Genomic DNA, 23,065 nt, shown 5'->3' with positions numbered 1-23,065 from the left:
CTTTTTAAGAATAAAAACACTCTCATGTTAGAGTAACTTCCGAAAATAACCTGAATTCCATAAGGAATTTTATGATTAAAATTTTCTTACTAGTATCTTGTCTTCACTGCTTACTAATGTGATGATGAGAAAACAGTGTCGAGGTGGTTTGGTAATAGTTGATAAGGATTGTAAGCAGTTGATTGATTTCTCCTTTTTATAGGAAATTATAAACTTAGTTGAAACAGTTGATTGGGTTATTTGTATTTACTTGAGAGTTTTGAGTTGTTTCAACTTATTCATGATGATAATTAACAGATATAATTATTAGAAATGATTAGTTATTCCAATGGGTATATTTTTAAAGAAAAGATTTAAAAAAAGAAAGAATATATTCATGAAAATGATGGAAATAGAATTTTATTTATTTAGATAATGAAATTTTTTGGAGATTTGTGGAGAATTTGTAGTATTTTCGGAGCTTAAAAAGAATAAAGTGAGAAAGTTTGAAAATAAAATAGCTATTTTTATTGATAGTATGTATAGAACTAATGAAAATAACTCTTTCAAGTAATAGCTTTTATATTCTATTTTTCTGCTAAACTGTACTTCACCAGTTTAAAGGACATTTTATTCAGAACATTCAAGTTATTCATTACACATAAAGATTATTTATTTTATTTATTATATCTAGAATGGTTTGCTCTACTAATAAGAATGATTATTATTTAATGTCAATTATTATTTCATTGTAGTGGATATTTTAATTAATGACAATTATTACTATGACTAGATTTAATTAAATAATATAATAAATTTTTTTATCGTTGACAAACACAGATTTTAATACTTATTATTCAATTAAATTTAATGTAACGTTAATTAACTCATGAATAAATAATTGATTTTTACGGATGTGATTATTTGAAAATATTCTAGCAAGTTCAACTCATATATACTCATCACCATCTAACAACTTGGAACAAATTGAATTTAATAAATATATTTTAGAGAAGATTTAATCATTTGTTTGCTTATCTAATTGGATTTATTCAATTTTATTCTACTCTCTAATACGGATAAACTATTATAATAAATGGCATAATAATGAACTAGTCTTGAAATAATTTTCATCGAGTTTTGAATTAGAACGTTGTTTAATTATGTGTGAGATCATATAATGTTGAAGAAAGATGAAGAAGAGATAGAAAATACAACTACATAAATTTATCTTAACAAAATTATTTGAAAACAAGCTACTTTATCTAATAGTACTAAATTATTTTACTGCTTGTAGTCATTTTTTAACCTTTATTTAACTTATTAACTTCAAGACAATAATTTGAATAAATTTCTGGTAATTTATCTGGTTATCGAGATCGTTTAAATAATGCACCATTAGAATGGAAGGTATCAACAAGCCATGTTTACTGATGAAAGGTAACCATGTGCTTTCATTCAAGTGTTTAGTCGAATTCCCGATGCGAGAGAAAACTGTTTAGTTGTTTACTACATGACAGTTTGCGAACATAATCAGAGGTCTAATGTTATTGTGAATTACGTATATTTATTACACATTTTATTAAATAATAAAAACTTATTTTAAAATAAGAGACAAATTTTGCGCCAATATATCGTAATAAAAATTATTTTTCTACACTTTAGTATAAATTTATTAATTTATAAAATTCAACAAACACTTCATAAAATACCTGATAAATTGTTCTGCAAAGATTAAATTATCCATTTAACTTTATTATCCCCATTCTCGCATATTGTTATTATCACTTATATAGTTTCTGAACGCAAATATTATTCTGTAAAATTCCTATTGTGTATTATTTATAGTACATTAATTTTATTATCAATAAAAGACATTAGATTAGAATCTTTAAAGCCACTAACACTCTAGATTGTAGCGGAACAAAATAGCTGAAATGTTGGGCGTATAGTTTGATGAGAAATTCATCAGCAAAACATATTAAAATAATAATGAATTATTTTGTAAATGCTGCATTAGATTATAATCCTTGTTTATGCACACATTTCACTGGTGAATTATCGAAAGCATACATACTTGGTTATCCATTTATAGAGCATTAAAATAAAGACAGTCAGATGCAATAGATTATTTGAATTTTTATTAATTTTATATTTTGACTGCAAAATGTCAATTATCAAAATTAATTTCGCTTATAATGTGAAATTGACGTCACTTGAAAAATACTAATAGTAACATTTATCTCATCTCTAGCACACGTGATAATTTTATTTAATAATTGATATTAAATAATTTAAGCAAAATAAAATTAATTAAAATGAGGGTGAGCCATTGTTGAACCACAATAATGATATGTTAATTTCATTCCGAACCTTTTGAGGATAATTTTTGTTTTAAAAGGCAGTTAGATTTTTTTGTACTGGAGTAAGTGATATAAATATCCGAACAAAATGGCATTAATTAAATTGATTCAATTTTTGAAAGAATACTTTTGACATATATCTTTAAAAACTGATTATTTTTTTTTATTTCTACCAACTCCAATTATTTTCATATTTCAAAAGTTTTTTTATGATATCCAACTCGTAAGAATATACCTAAAGGTCGACATTTATATATACGTATTTCATTTATTTTCCGGTATTCGCAGTGTTCTGTCTGGATCAATATATTGAACTTGATGTCAAAGTACAGGAGAAAAACGTTTAGAAAGGATTGAAAGCAGAATAAAGTAGATAGTATGCAATAAATCAAATTTTTTCCTATATCTTTTTGCTGTCTTTTTCATTGTCAACTTCTTTTATTTATATTGCGACAATCTTCTATTAATTTTTTATTAGTTTCTTCGTTTAAGAAATACCAGAATATTACACGACTTTAATAATGTCTATATATTTCGTCTGAAGCTGTTTGTCTATGACACCAAACCAGTCTTTTTCTTTCTTCCTACAACTATTAATTATTAAGACGACTCGCTCAAAATTCGTTATAATAAAGTTTTATAGCTCACGAACAATTTATTGATTAAATTTCAAGCATTACTCGTCTTCGACAAACAGATAAATTATGCTCGCTTACAATCAAGTTTTTATTGTTAAAAAATTTGTTTTTTATCTAATGGAATATTTCTTGATAGAATTTTTTTTTCATTTTGTTTCTTCATTTAACTTAAAAACAAACTTTAAAAACGATCAATAAAACTTTAATTTTTTATTTTGTTCTATCAGTAATATAAAAACAATTTTTTTGCATTTAATGAAAACAAAAAATACTGAAAGAAGTACAGAATTGGTTTTAATTAAACAAATAATTTTTCAAGAGAAAATATTGATGTCATTATTTAAAAAATTATATTTTTATTCAGCTTGAAAATCTTCATTCAACAAATAAAAGAAGTGATTTCAAAGATATTTCTAAAAGTATCTAGAATATTTAAATGATTGAATCAAAAGTTTATTACAAAGTATTAAAAGTATTTTACATGACTCAGTAGCTTTAAATAGGCCAAGTTAAATAAAATTAACATAATAAGCCGCGTAAGTGTTTCAATTAGAAGCTCAATAAAAGTCTGATCAATTTTATGTATCATTCAAATTGCTAAAAAGCCACTCGTAAAGTACTAATTGATGTAACATAACTAAATTAGTGTTTTTGATATACTATTTTATTTTTAAATCTTTTTTTAAAATAAAAAACAGAATAAGGTCATTGATGAAATAGTCCAATTTGAATTTGCGATGATTACTGATAATATTTTGGAAGAGGATTACCAATGGACAGCTTTATTTCTTTTAATATTTTTCATTCTTTTTTTCAATCTCTCACATGAAAATAGATCCCTCAATTATCATTTGTACTCATGAGCTCAAACATTTATTCTAACAAGGCTTCTGTATGACTTCATGGTTCCAAGGATTGATTTTAACAAATTGTCATTTGAGATACATCAATTAAATATGAGAATCGAGATTTTATTTCATATTTCTTTTATTCGTTGATTTTTCATTGATTAAACATTATAGCATTGAGCAGATAAAATTTTCAAAAAGTTCTTTCACAGTTTTAGCTGTAAAATATGAGAAACCTAGTTTTTTCGGATTACATTCAATCTATATAAGAAGATTATCAAGTTACATGTTCGGAAAACTAATGACAAAATATCTCGAAAAAATACAATAATGGTCTAACGATTTCACAGGAAAATATTTCTAAAAATAGTTTGTGTAAAAACTTTTATGTATAGTTTAATTCTTTGACATAGTATTCTGAAAATTTTTTTTTAATATTCACTACAATCTTGTATAACAATGTAGTTAATAGCAAGATAGATCGATAGATAAATGTATAGAAATTGAGCATTTTTATAAAATTATGTTATATGAACAAAAACAATTGGAATTACAATGGCCATAAAAAAAAAATATTAAAAAATTAATGACTGTTAAAATATTATATTTTACCAAAGTAATTAATTCTTTGCTGGAGTTTTTTCAGACTCCATTCGAATCAGGTATTACTTGTGAATTAAACAAAAACAAACTTTGCCAATTTAAACTTATCAATAATATAAAATCGCTTACTTATAATAATTTAATTATTACTTATTGTCAAAATTATCACAGTATCAAAAAAATTTCAAAGATGGTTATCGTTCAAGCTTTGTGCAAATTTTTCGACCATTATAAGCTTAAATGCTCCACCATAAGATAATAAAACAAGATAACAAAAAAATCAATAGGTATTTTTTTTAAAGAACCCAAGATTTATGAAAAAATTAGTGGCGGCGTTCCTCTGGAAGATTAATGGCCAACGCGTGAAAGGTCTTCTAACATTATGCACTAAAATACTTATTAGATAAGACATATGGATGGCTGGTTTGAAATAATAGACAGAAAAAAATATAACTGATACTATAATCCTTGTTATTTTTTAATCCGTGTCGAGAACGAGTTCATATACGTTGCTTCGATTCATCACATTTTATTGAAGACTATCTAGTGTATATTGCAATAAAAACGACCTGATGTTAAAACTTTTATATTTTTTTGCAACAGAATTAATCAAGATCATTGTAGTTTTATAGTTGGTCATCAAGCATTCTTTTTTACTGTCAAGTTCACACAGTATTCCATTAATATTCTTTTACTTTACAATTATTGTTCTTTGAAAAAAAAGATCCTATTTCAAATAATATATATGCTTTATTACTTGAACTCGAGCCTATATCATTTAATTATCCATAAATATGGTTTTAGAAATAAAAAAAGTGGCTTGTTGGACAACTTTACATCAGTGAAAAATTCTCAAGCTTGTTATACTTGTTTTCATTGTAATAAACAACTTCCGATTACTATTATCAGATTACACATTTAAAAGTCATAAAAAATTATCATGTATGTAAAATGTTAATAATTTACACATGTTAACTCATTTTTTCTCATTTCTTATCTAATGAGTTTAGTAATTTATTTTGCTTGCTGTTCATTTTCTGACTACAAATTTGTAAAAAGGTTTATCAGATAAAATAAAAGATTGATTGAGATGATGGATAATTTTTCAAGTTAATCTGATTAGTTATTTACTCTAATTATTAATTTAATCTTGATGCTAAAAATTGTGAAAAAATAAACTCAAGGACACCTTTAATTTATTGTATAAATAAATTGAATTATTGATGGATTTGATTTTTTCTAAACAGCATCATAACATCAAATTCTTTAATACACCTCGTACTATTCATTAAATTCATAAAAAGTGACAAGATCTAATTTAATAAGATCTATTTGGATTCAATACTATACCACTTAGACCCAGTATTACATGCTCTAAAACTTGCTAAATCTAATTAAATTTCAAACTGAAATGCTGGAAGCAGTTGGTTCCAATTGAATTAGCTGCTACATTTGACGATTATCATCATGTATCTAGATTCAATTGGATCTGATTAGATTCAATATGATCAGACTATTGTCAAAATCTGATCAGGTCTGATAATTTTAAATACTATCGAGTTGAATATTATTAAATGGAATATTCTTTTCTTCAGTCACTTTAATTGGATTCATTTTTTTTTTTTCGTTGAATTGTTTTACTTGCATTTAATCATTTCTGATGGCTTGCAAAGTGGGTTATCAGCTCTTAGAGTCCTTTATTAATCCTAAAATCTCCTTAAGTATCAATTTAGCCGTTAAACTTTTAGAAACAAATTTTTAATGACAAAGTTTTGTACAACTTGGAGTATTCCATTTTTTTCTGAACAAAAGAACATTCTTTTCTTTTAATACTGAGGATTTATCAACGGCGCAATCTCCCTAGAGTAATATATTACTTCGCTTAGTTCTCAAAGGGTTAATAAAAGTAAAATATTGACGATATTTATATATTGCTGTCTTACAAGGATATGTTTTATACTTTACATCTTTATAATTGAACATATTTTCATTTGATTAGACTCTAAAGTTTCCCATGATGTGTTTGATATAAACAGATGATTCTTTGTTGGAGAAAGTAATCCGAATATTCATGTAAAAGAGACAATTTTTCATTTTTATTTTCTTCGTTACATATCATCATATGTTTTAGTAATCTAACTTGACATTAAAAAAGATATGTTAGCTTTTTCTGAAACTCAACCTAGAAAATCGGAATTCTTTTGAAATCATCTTTTCTTAGCTTTGAGTACAAAACCTTGTAAACTTGTTTTACTTTATCAGTTTCATTGATATTAAAAATTGCTGGCCTGAATAACGTACTAAGGTGAATTATTTGTATTATCACAATGTACTTTAAGATAATAATGTTTTCATTTTATAAATAAAAAAATCCACCATAACAATGTGACAATAGTTTTTTTTTTTTAATATTTTTATTTAATTTCAGTACATTCCACTGTCCCGGAAAAAAGTCTTCACTATTTTTTATGAGAACTTTGAACAAAAGTTTTCTAACAATTGTACTATTCAAGCTAATTTCCTGTTGAAGTTATTAAATGAATCTAATTAAAAATACTTCAAATATTCTGGATTCAAGTTATTAAATATTTCCTTATTCACATGGAAAGACTTAAAGAAATAAGTTTATTATTTAATTCAAATTTTTTAGAATAAATTATAGAACCCCTTATTCTTGAAAAATAAAATATCTAGAAATAATTAAGGGTTCATTCTTCGTTCTAAGCTAATTTATAAATAACTAAAAAAATTATTTAATTTATTAAATCAATTTATTATTTCATTCAGTCGTCATGTATGACATTTAACATGATGTCTCTATTATTAAAATAGAATTATTGATGCAACGAGATTCGAACCATTAATCGATCTAATGTCTGAATTTTTCAGCTTGACGCCTTTTCACAGCTTCCCCATGGCAATTTCCATATTGTAAAGCAGTAATTAATGATTTACTGTAGGAGTTGCTTGACGTAACTCTACCATGATATTATGTCATTATTATGCATTCGCTTTACGATCGTTTTTGTTAACGCAACAGCGAACATGACCTAGGTTCTTTTGACACAAATAATAGTACTCAGTCTTTGCCAGCAAAAATCTATAAATAAATAATACATGTACATCGTTGCATTATATTTTCTTGGCATACTGAAGAAAAGCTTTTCAAGCTTCATATCAACTGCAGATTGTATGAATCCCATTTCAAGCTTAGAGAAATTGATCCAAGACACGGCCTTTCTAGAGAGATGAACGAGTTAAAAATATTTAATACTTCAAAAATTATATAAATAAAGATCAAAAATATGGATTTTGAGATATCTGGAGAAGCTTTATCAAATATAAATTCTCCAAAAAATTGTATTAAAAAAAATTCAATGAAAGTGTTAAATTATCAATATTTAAGGTAAAACTACTGTTATTAATATTATTAAAATAAACTACACTGCAAATCGTAGTGATTTAAAATGACGTAACCCATGATTAACATTAGAAAAGGTGTAGTAAGGATTCTTTACTAAGATTGTTTTTTATAGAATGTTTCATCAATTTTCTCTGTATTAAAACTATACGTAATTGTTGTTAACGTGTTTAATTCATGGTTTATTTATTTAGTTTTTTTTCCGACTTTACAACATTCCTCAAAAGTTTTCAGCTTTTATAAAAAGTTAATTAAAGCTAATGACTCCAACTGCAGTTTAAACACAAGAAACTTACAATTTAAATCTATCTCTTCCCTTTAAGTTCCAACATTTCATGAAAGAGAGATGTTAAGTTTAAACGTTAATTAAACTTAATTATTTTAACTACAGTTCAGATGCATGGTTCTAATCATTCTTACGCAGCAAAAGATGGACAGAGAGTTTTTTCAAGTAGACTAGTATCATAATGTATATACTGTAATGTATTGAAAAGCTTCAAACTGGGTTAGATTAAAACCATGTTGATCAAGTAGCTCTTGGTATGGATTTCTTGTATATTTTTGTCAATCATTGGTTTTACTTTGCTATAATCGTTGAAGCACGAACAACCACCAAATAAGCTTCTACAAGGAATAAAGCACAGCTTATAAATTGAATTTCAAGAATAGATTTTTAAGTAATAAATTCAAGGATTTTTATTGAAAGTAATTCATAGATCAAATCGCATTTTTTGATATTTTTTTTCAGTAAACCGAAGTTAGGAAAATTTTTCAGTAAAATTCTTTCAAAAACAAGTTTACAAATGCAATAGTTTAAAAAACAATAATCTCAACATTTGACAATATTGGGAATAGAAAATTCTGATAATTTGCTGTTTTTATCTTCAATTTTTTATTTTTATCATAAAACCTCTCAATCAATATCTTCAAAGCTATCTCTTTTTTCCTCTTTATTGCGAAATTATACCAAACAGCTTCAGACGCTTTTATCAATTGAAATTCAATATAAAACTTTCTCAAAATTGGTGGTCACACATGTGCATGTAAAGCAGCAAATAATTCATTAAATGGTAGTTTTTCATAAAGTAAATATATTCTGCATATGTTGTAGGATGAAGGGTATGATGAGAGTCAAAGTGATGCTTTAAGTGGTTGGAAATTAATGCAAAGTCCAATAAGTGTAGTTTAAGTCGATCGAGAAGATATAAAATATATATTTATGGATATAACAACGTGCTACATACCCATACACAGAAATAAAAATTTAAGTGATCGATTTCCATTGTTCTAGCTTTTATCTATCTTAGCATTTAGTCAAATACCACATTTTTGTGAATTCCTTTGCCGTTTGTTCATTGATTTACCAGAGGTAGTAGAGTTACCATTTTCTTTCTTTGCTTCAATTCTATAAGCTGTAAGCTGATTATCATGTTGGAAAGATCGCAACGCTTTGAAATTACAAAAGTCTTTGGATATTGAATCTATTTCAAAGAGTTCTTCTCGGCTTTTTCCCAATAGAATTTATTTCTCGTTAAAATTTCCAGTCAATTTTCCGTAGAGCTATATCGTTTAAATAATTATAGAAGTGAGGACAGATTATTACTGTCAAGATGCAAATTTAGCTTGAATATCTGGTCTGATTTAATAGCTAAGTAGGTACCTTTGCTGATGGTGATGGTGCTGGATAGCATCTCCAGTAGAAGTGAGGTCGAAATAGCTGTAGAGATTAAAGGATAACAGTTGATAGTTTCCTACATGTGTACATGGATTTTCGTCTCTCGTTTCTTTTCTCTTCTTCGTAATCCATATCGTTGGCAATACAACGATTCATTTCTATTGGAATTTCTTCTATTCTCTCATTTACTTTGATTATATACTATTGTACAAGGAGTTTGTTTTACCTCAGAGTTTGATATTTTGTATAATATTATGTCTATCTTAATTTATTCTAAAATAAGATATTCTATGGTTGCAAATTACGTTACAATCACTAACTTTTATAACTTTTATGAATATTGTGTACTATGAATATTATAAAGTGATAAAGAGCTGGCAAAACCATAAATAGAATGATGGCAAAATATTCTATAGAAAGAGCTCTAAAGAGAATATTGTTTAGGAAAGTTTGATGGGCGGAGTTAGAGACTTTGAAATAGGCTCTCAATTAGTTCATTATGTTGCTATTGATGATGTTATTATTGGAAATATCAATTGGAAAATTTGAGAGGATGAAACTAAAAGAAATAACTACCGTTAAAATATTTTTATATTAATTATATTAATAATAGTCCATCAGTATTTATTGATTGAAAAATCATGTTTAACTTATTAGTATATGAATAATTAAAAGCTTGATGAACAGAGTTTAATGAACCGTTGAAACATTTGAATAATTCATTTTTATCATTTGGAAAAAAAAAACAAAATTGAATTTTTGAAAATGCTGATCAACTATTAAGTAGAGTAATCAAATGATTGAACTATTTTTACATAAATTACTTAAAATAGAAATTTATGATAATTTTTTTTTTTTAATTTTTTCCCTGTGAAACATCACAGAAACTTTATCCTTTCTTGAGATATTCATATTAGCATTCTCAGTTAGCAACTACAGCATTTTTATCTGAAAATTCGATTTACATACTTTTATACTTGTTAATACTTTTAAAAACATTTTAAAATGCTAAAAATATCGTGCAAAATGTTCAATTAGATGAACTGATAAAAAATTAATCATTTAATTTTTAAATAGTACATATAAACAAAAAAAGGAATAAAAAATTTTATAAGCTAGTCATTATTTCAAATTTTTTAATTACCTATAAACTTTAAATTATATTTTAATTTGCGTATGATTGGTCTGAATAATTCAAATTTACTATGAAAAAGGTTAATGTTTCCTTCATGTTAGCAATTTATTTATCTTCCGGATTGCTTTATCTATCGATTTGCTTACTCCAGCTCAGTGCTACTATAGATACCCTCCACCGTTTTGTATTCAGTGGCTATTTGCAACTAATCTAGTAGTACAGACTACAAATCTGCTTAGTTTTTTTATATCACACTACATTAAATATGATATCTTTTATCTATATGCATCATCAAATTCAGATTATCAAGCTAATGCTAGAGTACCTATTGAAATAAAATAAAAATATCATTGCAAAGCTTCCTAGGTTGGCTTATACAATTAAATAGAATTACTGGTCATAAGATTTCGACTTATTGTGAGCTCAATAAAATCGGATCAAATAATTAGTAAAAATGATAAAGACATTTACATCTTTTTTATTTCTAAAGTTCTGAATTAACTTGTCAAAATGTCTCTTAAATTGGCCAGTTTCATTTATATTTTATCAATCAATTTTAATATTTAATATCACCCAATTATGTATGATGTCGATAATATTTGGGGAAAGAATAAAAATAAGATGATAATACCAACTGTCTGTGGCTGGCGATTGGATAAGACTAACTTTGTATTTGACGAAGGGATTTAGAGACAAAGATTAGTCCCTTTAGTAATATCTTGTACTATCTTGAATATGTATAATTAACTCTACCTAAGACTATTCTAAACTTAATAAACAAATTAGTTTTGAAGTAATGTCTATTCCATTGAATCACAAAGTCTTTATGTTTCAAAGATAATTTAAACTTTCAACTAAAATATTTTTTTCAATGACATCAAGATTTTTCATGCTTGCTTCTTAGTTATTAATTTTTTATTTCGTTTTTAATATAAACTCCTTTATTTGGTCACTTTACAAAGAGCTCCCCTAGAGCAAGATAGATATTCAAGTTTCTTCTGCATGAAATGCATTTTATATTTCCAATCGAGATAATTTTCTGTAAATAAAAACTTTTTTATATTTCGATATCATCTTGATACTTTTTTTCAATCCTCCAACTTCAACATTCTACTCCAAGTGTGCATTCAACTATTTCTTAACAATACCTTTTCCTCCTTCAATATTAAACCTTGAACTTCTTCATGTCTAGGAATACATCAGCTATTTTTAACAAAGAATTCTTCTAAATATTTCATTACCTATCTAAAGTTGTCGGATAATTAGACCTCACTTTACAGACACACTCTATACTCTTATCTTCTTCCTGAAGTATGGTACTTATCACCCTCACAGCCAGTCGAGACAACCTGGAAGAAAAGAAATTATACCTTTGTCAGAGCAGTGATTCAAGAGTCTTGTATTATACTTATCAGGATGTCGAGAGGTCTAGATTCGGAAACAGCAGGGGAAGTCATTGCAACCTCAACTTCATGCTAAAATGAATACTTGTTGTTACGAATACTACCTTTATAACTGAATCACAATTGATGGCTAAACTTGTGAGCTTGTTAATATCATATTCTATTCAGGGTTAGCTACTGTACATCTATTCTCTGATGAAGCTTGTGCTTGACTTTAGCTTGTTAAATTATTAATTCTTAAAATTATGTATAATAAATGTCAGTTAGTATGTGGATAACTAAATGGTTATTTTCATGGTATTTGAAAAAATTAAAAGTTAAAAAGAAATTTCATTTATTATTGAATAAAAAGTATTGATGGAATTCAAGAAGAATTCAGCTTTTAAACCAAAGTTTACCATTTTCCTACTATAATCAAGTTTAAATATTGCATAATTTTTTTCTTCAATAAAGATCATCGAAGAATATTGTTGAATATTGAACCAACTTACTCGGTAGAGAAAATCCTCTGGGGGACAAGAAATACCGCTGGCAGCTATCTGATCTCTTCTACAATGAAATTCGTAGAATTTCCATATATGTTGTGATCACTGCAAATAATATAATTTATAAAAAACAAACATAAAATGTGATATCTTGAAGTTGTGTATATATGCAGGTATAAAACTATTAACAATTTGAGATATATTAAATGTTGATAAAAAAATTAAGCTTCTATTCGTTTTTCTTGAAGTAACACTATATTAGGAAATATTATTTACCAAGCAGAATAGAGAATAATGAATTTTGGATTGGAAACTGTAACTTTGTATTCGTAGGGAGTCTGAGTGAATAATGTATTAAATTGCACAAGGTATCATACAATACAGCCTATAGTCTAAAGTCTCAGTTATGTTTAAAATTTATTACATGCCCTTTTACTGCGTACTCTTTAGTTATTGCTATCCTGTACTAGTATTTAAATCAATAATGAATATGATTACCACAAAGCCAAACAAGACAAGACTATTTGAATATCGATTGCATCGATAATAAACAATCGCTACTAATGCTAATGAATAATAATGTCAATTTCTGCTTTATTTAAAGCAATCAATATCGCAAATTTCAAGTGTTTTCGTCCTATTAGTAGTAATTTTACATTAATAATCACAATAACGACATTAGTAATGAGCAATAATTATCTATTAAACGCAAACATCAAGTAATAAAATAATTAATTTATAATAACAATATGGAAATTAGTTGAGCAGAGCATATATAATCTATTCATGACACAAATTATATTTTCAAATTTAGATATTCCTCTTCAAGCTTTAGCTTTCTGAACATCGTGACTAAGTGACAGTATGTTTGAAGGAAAAAATCATATTTGTATGAAAAAAAATCAATATATGCAAATAAGTGATACAACTCCAATATTCTACGTGACAAACTACTTTATAACTTTTCTTTTCCGAGTTTCAAATCAATGAATTGACTGAAACCTTTTTATTTTTGACTATCTTTGAATTTCAAGAAGATCATTATGTGTTCAATAGTTTTAGATAGAGGCAATGATTAATTAATAAGATTTTTAGATCATAGAAATAAAAATTTATATTTATATTTAAAGAATAAAAATTCAGACACTTTTTATACTATAATAAAAAAATAAAATTGTTTAACATTAACCATTATGTAAATCTTGCAATTCTATAAACAAAGAAATAATGTAATAGTCACATTTAAAAGTATTTTCCAGCTTCTCTAATAACTACTGATAATGCAAAGATCTTTTTAACAATCACCTCTCTAAAATTACAGTGGAAATCCGCCAATGTCTCTTGTAATTCGTTAATTACTAAAATAATTCCTCATTACTCTCAATTAGTTTTTCTGGTATCTAGATTTTTTTATGCCCTACTAGCTTCATTAATGTGAGATAATGTCTTTCATTTATGCCCTACTAACTACCCTACAGATAAAAGCCTCGAGAACTATTGATCATTTTGTCCTTAAAAACGGTAAGCTCAATACGAACATATATGAACATTCACTTGATATTTTTATGTCAAGTTTTCAAGATTAGTTTTCTTCCTCCTTTATTTCGAATGGTGATTACAGTAATATCATAAAATAAAATGATTTTTTTATTTTCAACTTTTTTGGTAGTAAATAAATTTACATGATACATGAATCTGTTGTAAAATATTCCATTTAATTTTCTTTAACCGTCCAAAAATTGTTAGAGAGATTAAGACAAAAGAGAAAAGCTCTAAAATATAAATATTAACTATAAGTATTTACAGACAATTACATTATTTAATGTATTTTTATTTTTTAATCATGTTTGTTTGTCATATGCAAAGTACATTAATCTTATAGAGAAAAATCGTATGATTAATTTTGAAATTACTTTTTCACTACCTCTCCAGCACTTTATTCTTTTGTGAAAATTGTCTACTAATTGTTTTCAGGAACTGCTTCAATTAAGTTACTACTTGAAGCATTATTTTTATTCTTCTTACTTGCATATTTTTATTGCCTATCCTTTTATTTTCGAGTACTTGATACTTGGTTATATTCTTGGAGCAGAAATTATTCAACAGTACATATTGAAGAGGTTTGAAGCATTGGCAGATATTCTGAATGTACTATATGTACATTAGTATGAACTGGACGTGTGCCAACTGAAACTATTCTAGTTGTTCAACGTCACCCATTACTGTATGATTGTCCGGTTTTTGGTATGAAATAAAAGAAATCACCAACATTTACTTGAGTATTTATGTGGTGTACCACTTCATCGGATAAGAATGTTGTTTCAATTGTGTTGATCAAAAATGAACAAAAATGATACTGAATGTTTCATGTATTGTGAGCTTATCACATTCTCACTTCTCATTTTAATGATTAGATTTTGTTTTAAAAATAAAGTTTACCAAGTCTGATTAATTCAGTTAGATTAAGCTGCCTGGCAAAGTTTAAAGCATTTTAAAAAATATTTTCAAACAAATGCTAAAGATTAATTAAGAACATAAAAAAAAAATGGTCTTGTTATTAAATCAAGATTTTAATTAAATTAATTTTTTTTTCAATTTCGTGGTTATTAAGTGATTTATTTGATGAAAAATAATAAACTCTAATAAGTTATTCATGTAAAATTCAACTGTCAATTTCTTTCATGCTTTAAAAATAATGAAGGATCAAGTACTAATTTTTATAAATTAGATTAGAATTGCAACATTGATGAAATAAATTATAAATAATTAAAGTTTTGATTTCCAATGAATATAAAAAATAATTATCACATCTCTCAAACCTAACAATTCTTTTTTCAATAATTTTAACTTTATTGTATTGAATAATTATTGACTCATAGTAAAAACAAAAAATGAATCGAAATTAATGATAGTATCATTTGTTACAGATGTTGTATCATCAGTAGAGGTACACTTTGAAAACAAAGATAGTGGATTTTTCTTAAAACACACACCTCGACAATATACCTCAACACGCGGGGAAAATGGACAGAATGGAATACCAGGTGTTTTAGGAACTCCAGGAGCATCATCACCAACATTGTCTAGTTCTATTCTCTCGATAGATAAATTTACCGTCTTCCAGACAAGTGAACCTGCATCAGTAAGAGCCACGTATGGACCATTTAGTACAAAACAAACGGTTCCAGCACGTTATATAGTACCGGATTTACTGGAGGCTCTTCCTGAATCTGAAACTCGTCGGAACATTACTGCACCATCAAATGCAGCATTGATCGATGCTCAGGAACTAGGTGCTAGGCATCTGGATATGTCAGCACATTTAGTAGGTACAAGTGTGTCACGTGATTTACCAGTTTTGCGGGTACTTTTTCATGCTGGTAGTGAAGCGGGTGGAAGACGTCAACTACTTCCTCGTCATCAACGTGTTTGTGTTCTATTGCACGCGACATTACCTGACAAGAATCCTTTGACTGCTACTTGTAGTCCTGATGGAGAAGATGGTGTTTGTCTAGCTCAAATTACTATTCCTGCTGACTGGTGGCCTCCACTTCAACCCCCAGATGCTTCTGGTCGGATAAAAATTTTTAAAACACCGCCCAAGTTTGTTCAAGTTGCCTATTCAGTGTTAGAACCTAGATCTGTCGTTCTCTCTGATAATGGTATGAGTAGTGATTCTTTCCCAAGCATCCCAAGAACCCAAACAGAAAGTTTAGCAGGGGGTGGATGTCGACCTAGAGTACAAATACAACCTGTCACACCACTTGGGAAAATTCCTCTTGTACCTAACAAGGCTGATTATAAAGAAGTTAAAGCGGACGATTCTTTGACACTTCTTGTACCACATGGACCTTTATATCCCAGGTCAAGACTTCACGTGCCAGTTTTTCTTCATCCACGTAATATTGTCGCTGTTGATACTACTTCAGGATCATCAGTTGAAGAAAAAGATATTGTTATTAGTCCACCTATTGTCTCTGTGGTTTTAAGGTAAGTTGAATCATTTTACATATACATTTTAATGTTCAACGTTACCTTTAATAGCTTTGTTAGAATTTCAATAGAAAACAAAAGATGCTACGTATATAAACTGCTGGCTTAACGTGTTTAGTTTGTAAGCTAAGAAAGCTTAGAGTAAATGTTTGTTCTGGTATTTTTAAATGACTACAAACCTGTTAGTTTTTCTAAAAAATATTCAATATGTTTTCAAAATAATAAATAACTTCTAAAAAGAGAATGTAGCTTTTTAAATACGTTTGTTTGAATAATTTAATGCTGACTTTATTTCCAGAATTACCTTAACAGGAAAAGAGATTTTTATTTTTTGAAATTTGACCTGACTATTATATCTACCTTTCAAATACTTACTAATCCCCATCAAATTTTATTTAATATGATTTAGTAGTTAGGAGATATAGCCATGGAAGACAGACATTTAAACGGAAGATTACCCTATTAGTGTTCCGTTATCGTCCTCAGTATTGAATTTCATATATAGAGATTATAGATGTTAGCAGGAAATAATGATAAACGATCCAATCTAAAAATAGACTATACATGTCTTAATTTATAAATGAAAATATTTCAACTGATAAAAATTTGTTGAATTTTAATCTTGAAGAGAAAAGTTATCTTCAATCTTGCTTTTCGAGAAGATAGAATGTATTCTTTTTTATGATCGTAAAATATTTTCTTAGGTCGTATAAAGAAAATGATAAAGTTAAAAAGTGAAGTAGGTACATTATGATCTGTACTATATAACAGACTTAATCTTTCAGTTAAATAAAAGAATGGAAATTAGTTTCTCTAACTTTAGGGAAATTTTGAAAAATGATAATGTTATCCAACTATTTTTATTCCAATTTTGCATTACATAATCAAATATACTTACAATTTATCGAATAAACATTTTTTTAGGCAATTCTTTTACCTTTTTAAAATGAATATCAAATTTTTTTTATATTACTTAGGTATATTGATGATAGAATAAAAAAATTTTAATTTTACACCTGATTATCTTCGAATAATTTTAAATGAAAAGTTGCAACATATTCTTAAGAATCTCACTCAAAATAATTATTTTCATCAAAATATATTCTCAGACATAGAAAAAAAATAAGATGCGATAAAATTATTTCAGACATTAATATCTCTCAAATTTATGAGTAGAAACGAGAATATTATATAATAACTCCGATAACTTTTCAAGATTTTAAATTTGCAGATCTATAAAAAACTTTTTGTAACAAATTTATATTCTTCATTATATATATTATATATTTTTTTTTTGTTTTAAAATAGCAAATTATTTCTGAAATTATTCAAATATATTTCGGATTATTATAACATTCAATTAGGATGCATTAATCATACAGCATACATTTTTTAAGACGGAATATGAGATAAATACATTATTTAAACATAATTACATGATAATAAAAAAAATTAAATGAGTATATAAAAATATAGAACAAACGTGATTGAAATAAAAATGAGCAATAACGACTTTTCACTCGGCTAGATTTCTTGAGACTTGATTAGTAGCTTAGAAACAAAGTAGAAAATAAATTGAATAGATTGAATGACGCAGATAAGAGAAGAAATAATTCAGGACTTATTATTGATTGACCTGAAAATCTATATATATACGCATAAGTTTATATCTTTTCTAAGGTGTGCCAATTTTTTATTCAATCACAATAAGAGTCTAAATTAATTACAGTTTTATAAAATGCCAGCGTCATACAAGACCTTTAATCATATTTAATACAAAATATTAATGTTTCATCAATATAAATATAATAAATTAGCTATATATAAACAAGTCCTTATGCATGATTTTCATTCAATGATTTTTAAATTTTTATTCAATGACAATAATTTTTATCAATACATAAAAATCAACACTGAATATATAAATAATCTGATTGCAGAGCACGAGCAAAATCAGGCGTGAGAATCTTGGATGCATCTTCAAGTAGTTCGAATTGGATTTTAAGTTCAGACATTAATGCAAAAAATACTGCAGCTACTTTTATCATAAAACGAAAAGAAAATTCTTCTCGTGCATTTAATACGTAAGTTTCACGTCGTTAAAATAACTTTAGAGTTTCTTCCACTTGGCGTTTCTGATGTCTGACTATCTTATGTTTTATCTGGTAGTTCTGCTGAAGAGATTATGACGATGTTACTGGAAGCGAGTGAAGAGGGTGATGGCAATAACAGCTGGGATGATGGTCGGATCATGTGGAGTGTTCGGTATACTTTGGAAGGAGATGAAAACGATCCCACGATGCAGACCCGTACCGGTATGTCTGAACAGATGCAGGTGCAACGTCAACAGCAGCATCATCATCATCACCATGTCGAGAGGAGAAAATTGGGTGCAAGGCTGGAGATACAAAAAGATGACATACAGGCCGTTTTGCCAATTTCTAAAGTAAATATATCCTTTTATTATATCATGTACCTATCAGTTCATCTTTAAATAATAAAAAGTTCAACCATTTTTTAAATATCATCAAATACTAACTCAATTTTTATGTTTGACCTATTCTGCAATAATTTCAATTTTGCCTTATGCTATTGTTGATAAAGTACCTGAATATTGTAGATCGTAATTAAACACTATTCGAAAAAAGTAATTAAAAATGACATTGCCTCTTCATAATTGACCAAATTGTAGAACCCATGAAGTTAATGAAGTTTCATTCACTTGTGAATCTATGTTGATGTGTATACATGTAAAGGTGACAACTATAATTGCGTTGAACAACACATTTGCCCACAATTCTGCTCCTCGCTATGCTATTCATTTAATTTGAATAGTTACCTGTTTCTAGTATCGTGTTTCACCATACAAATAATCACATTGCATGTTCGAAACGTTCAAACTTTTTATTCATTCTGTAATTGATGGATTAAAATGTGCATTTTCGATCAAACTAAATCAAAATAAAGTTATGTTAACATTACCTTTAGAAATGATACATTCATAAAAAGAATTCGTTTAAAGTAACTTTTTAATGATCAAATTTTGCATCCTTTGAGTGTATATTCGAATATTATCACATATAATACATATATCTATTGATTAAAATCTAAAATCTAATCTAATCTAATCAACCTAAATACAGGTTGATAATTATCTTCACGTAATTCGTTCGGCGAACAACAAGTACTGTGTTATTATTTTTAATTTATTCATAGAAAAATTCTGGGTTCTCTTTTAATCAGGTCTTATGTGCTATGAATATTTTTCATAAGAATATTTTTATATAATTTCAAAAAAATATCGATATTAGAATCGAGGTAAAAAGGTATAAAATTTAATCGGATACATTTTAATGTGAATATATATATCTAACTAAATAAAGTTAAATAAATATTATCAATAGAATTTTCTTTGGAATATAAAAAATAATTATTAAATGCTAATTTATTTCTCTTTGAATTAATAATGAAAAAGCTGTTGGTATTTTCTATATGATTATTGAGTAATTAAACAAATAAATTATTATTACAATAAAAATAAATGAGTTGTACTCAGTTAATCTGTTTACGTAGTTAGCATGTAAAGTTGAATATTATTCGAAATATTCTATTTAATAAAAAGGGAGAAAGACATTACATCATTAATTTACATATTTCAACGATCTTTGATGTGGAGCGGAATTCATTATCTAAAATCTTGAACATTTCCCCACCATTTAGCAGTGTAATTTCACAAATATTTTATCTTCACTCCCTCTTACTCATTCCTTTTTCAGTCAATTTATTTTCTAAAAGTTTTCGATAATTATACTGGTTTACTAAATTTACTCAAATCATTCCGTTATTAACATATGCTAGCAACGTTGATCTAAGTGGTTTACCAATTCAAACAGCATTTCTATGTTTGTTCTCATTGAAAGACTAAGAAATTGAAAAAAAAAAAAAACAACAAAAAATGTATTTGCATATTTATTTTATAAAATTACTCAAGATAATAATGATATTCATTTTTTATTAGTTTGAATTTTTTTGTTGGAATCTTGACAAACAGAGTTATCAATTATATGAAAGGAATTATAATTATCCACAGAGTGTATGATGTATATTAATGATGTCTAACAACCTTTCATTTACAGGATTTAACTTTTTATCTAAATATTTTTCCATTAAATGAACGACACCTTCAAGTGATGTTCATTAATTAGTATAATTGATCTCTTGACTTGTATAAAAATTTGATTGAAATCTACAATTGATCAGTTTTAATTGCACTCATGAAGTATCAAGTTCAATTATATCATAATGAACTCTTGTGAGCGTAGCCATTTGTGATTAAGAAACATTGCTATTAAGATAACTCTTGTGCGAAAAAAGAGGCATTAAGAATGTTTAATAAGTGGAAAATATATTTTTATTTTTTTGTTTTTTTTTTTAGAACTGGGAAGTGATGAATACTGCAGTATTAACTGGTCGTCAAGTGTCTCAAACAATGAAAGTTTTTATTATCAGCCAAGCAGGAACAGTTGCTGACGTAACACTTCAATCATCATGCCACTCTGAAGATGAAAGTGTTCTTAAGGTAAAAGAGAAAAATATTGTTTTGAGGGAACCACTTACGCAAAAATTCTTCAATTTACGCGTCAAAACAGTTGAGCGTTTAAAGCTATTTTTTGAATGGTTTTATGGATTTAAAAAGAAGCAATGGAAATTTACCAATCATTGTAGGATGTCTTTTTGCTGGTGACATGCTAAGAAATGAATATTTTCTGTCAATATTTGCTTCTTGAATTTTATTTCCTATGTTGTCAATACATGTTACATTCAATCTTTAGTCTTGTTTTCTAGAGATTGCTACAAACATAAAAGCTTGACCTAAATATTCTGTATATTTTAAAAGACTTATTTAATGGTGGATAATAATTAATTATACAAATTTTATAGTTATTTTTTAGAATTCAATATTCAATTTTTTTACTCTACAAATAAAGAATAATGTGTCACGTATATTTTTGCAGTTGAACTTAGATAAAAGGTAAAGAACTGAAAAAAAATTAGTAGGCAAAAAAATAACAGTAGGAAAAATTATGAAAAGCCGTAAACAAAAACCTTTTATATTTTGCAGAAATGACACTTTTCACTTCTGGCTAATTTTCTGTAAAAATCAATATTACTGTTTTTTGTTCAGCACAATAATTCTGACGTTCTCTTCTACATGAAAAAAAATTTTAACTAGGGCAGACGTATCATCCATGATCACTATACTTTTTTTTAGTAATAACAATCAAGGAATTATTTTTCTTGCTTTTATAGTTATTATTATGGAAGTGATTTCCACTTTTTCCCATTATTATCGTTGTGGTCATTTGGATAATTGCAAATGGAGCAAAGTGCTTCACAATAAATATACATATTTTTTTACGCTCAATAAACTTGGTTCACGCAAGTGTTTATTGGTAATTGATTGAGTATTTGTACGTGAAAATTATTTTTATTTTTATTGAAAACAAAGTCTTCCCCAAAACATCAAAAAATGGATTTTTAAATAAAAATAGTATAAGTGGTTCCCTTGATAGCCAGATGATGCATGATATTTAATAGACTAAAGAAAAATATCTATTCACTAAGAAAATTAATTTTCTGGTTTCTTTGACATATCTAGGTTTCCTCTTCATGCAGCAGCGTCTATGTAGATGGATCTGAAATAAGAGGATCTAGTAATGCATCAGTGCTAGTAAAATATGGTACATATATAGGACTAGCAAGTTTTACAGTCTGGATGCCTGAATTCCCACTCGAAGTAACTGTGAGTGATTCACGATTAAGCCAAATCAAAGGTTGGAAAATACCGGAGGGTTTTTCAGTTTCGAAGAATAAAAGAAGTCTAAATCAGACTAGTCTAAGTATCAAAGCTAGTGATGCTCCTGAAAAAGTGAAAAGAAGTATGACGGAAATGGATGATAAAGAAGATGAAGAGGACATTGATGACGTCGATATTGAGAGATTTAGAGTCGACGACAGATGGGACACTGTCAATGCTATTGACCGAAGTTCACTACAGTCTACTTGTCGTCTACGATTTCAACAAAGTCCTGTTGAAGTTCATGCAAGATTTTTAGCCGCAGGACATGATTCAGGACGAGAATCCTATTTTGTAAATCGTCGAACATGGCTCAGAGTTACAGATTTAGTGATCGGACTTATTCGAGTATCTGACCCACGTATTGCATCTCTTCTTCAAGATCGAATTATTCAGGGGCGTGGAGTTGGTCGAACTGAAGTTCAAGTTCTATCTCCTATCACGGGTAGAGTAATAGGAGCAAAGGAGATACGTGTAGGTAATGATCGAGTATCTATTTCCCGCTTATCCGTAAAAGTTGTGTCTGGATTACAACTTACCATTAGCCCTGACTCAACGATCGAAAACGGATACATTGCGGAGACATCTGTCACTCGGAGACTTACTGCTCAATATCAGGTTGGTATATTAATTGTAACCTATTCAATAAATTTTTTGACTTTAAT

At 27.4% G+C, this 23,065-nt stretch overlaps 1 protein-coding gene across 1 annotated transcript in view; it reads left to right on the top strand.

The window, feature by feature from the left end:
- dtn (transmembrane protein 132C dtn) overlaps positions 1–23,065 on the top strand; it is a 43,238-nt gene that overhangs the window by 14,308 nt on the left and 5,865 nt on the right. The window contains exons 2-6 of the mRNA XM_035096167.1: positions 15,478–16,540; positions 18,484–18,627; positions 18,713–18,989; positions 20,979–21,122; positions 22,203–23,018. Coding sequence (XP_034952058.1) covers positions 15,478–16,540; positions 18,484–18,627; positions 18,713–18,989; positions 20,979–21,122; positions 22,203–23,018 — 2,444 coding nt within the window. The remainder of the gene's footprint in view (positions 1–15,477; positions 16,541–18,483; positions 18,628–18,712; positions 18,990–20,978; positions 21,123–22,202; positions 23,019–23,065) is intronic.

The sequence above is a fragment of the Chelonus insularis genome, unplaced genomic scaffold (assembly GCF_013357705.1).
Source record: "Chelonus insularis isolate UGA/USDA-ARS -01 unplaced genomic scaffold, ASM1335770v1 contig_139_pilon, whole genome shotgun sequence".
NCBI classification, from domain to species: Eukaryota; Metazoa; Arthropoda; class Insecta; order Hymenoptera; family Braconidae; genus Chelonus; species Chelonus insularis.
This window is presented reverse-complemented; position numbering and strand designations above follow the sequence as displayed.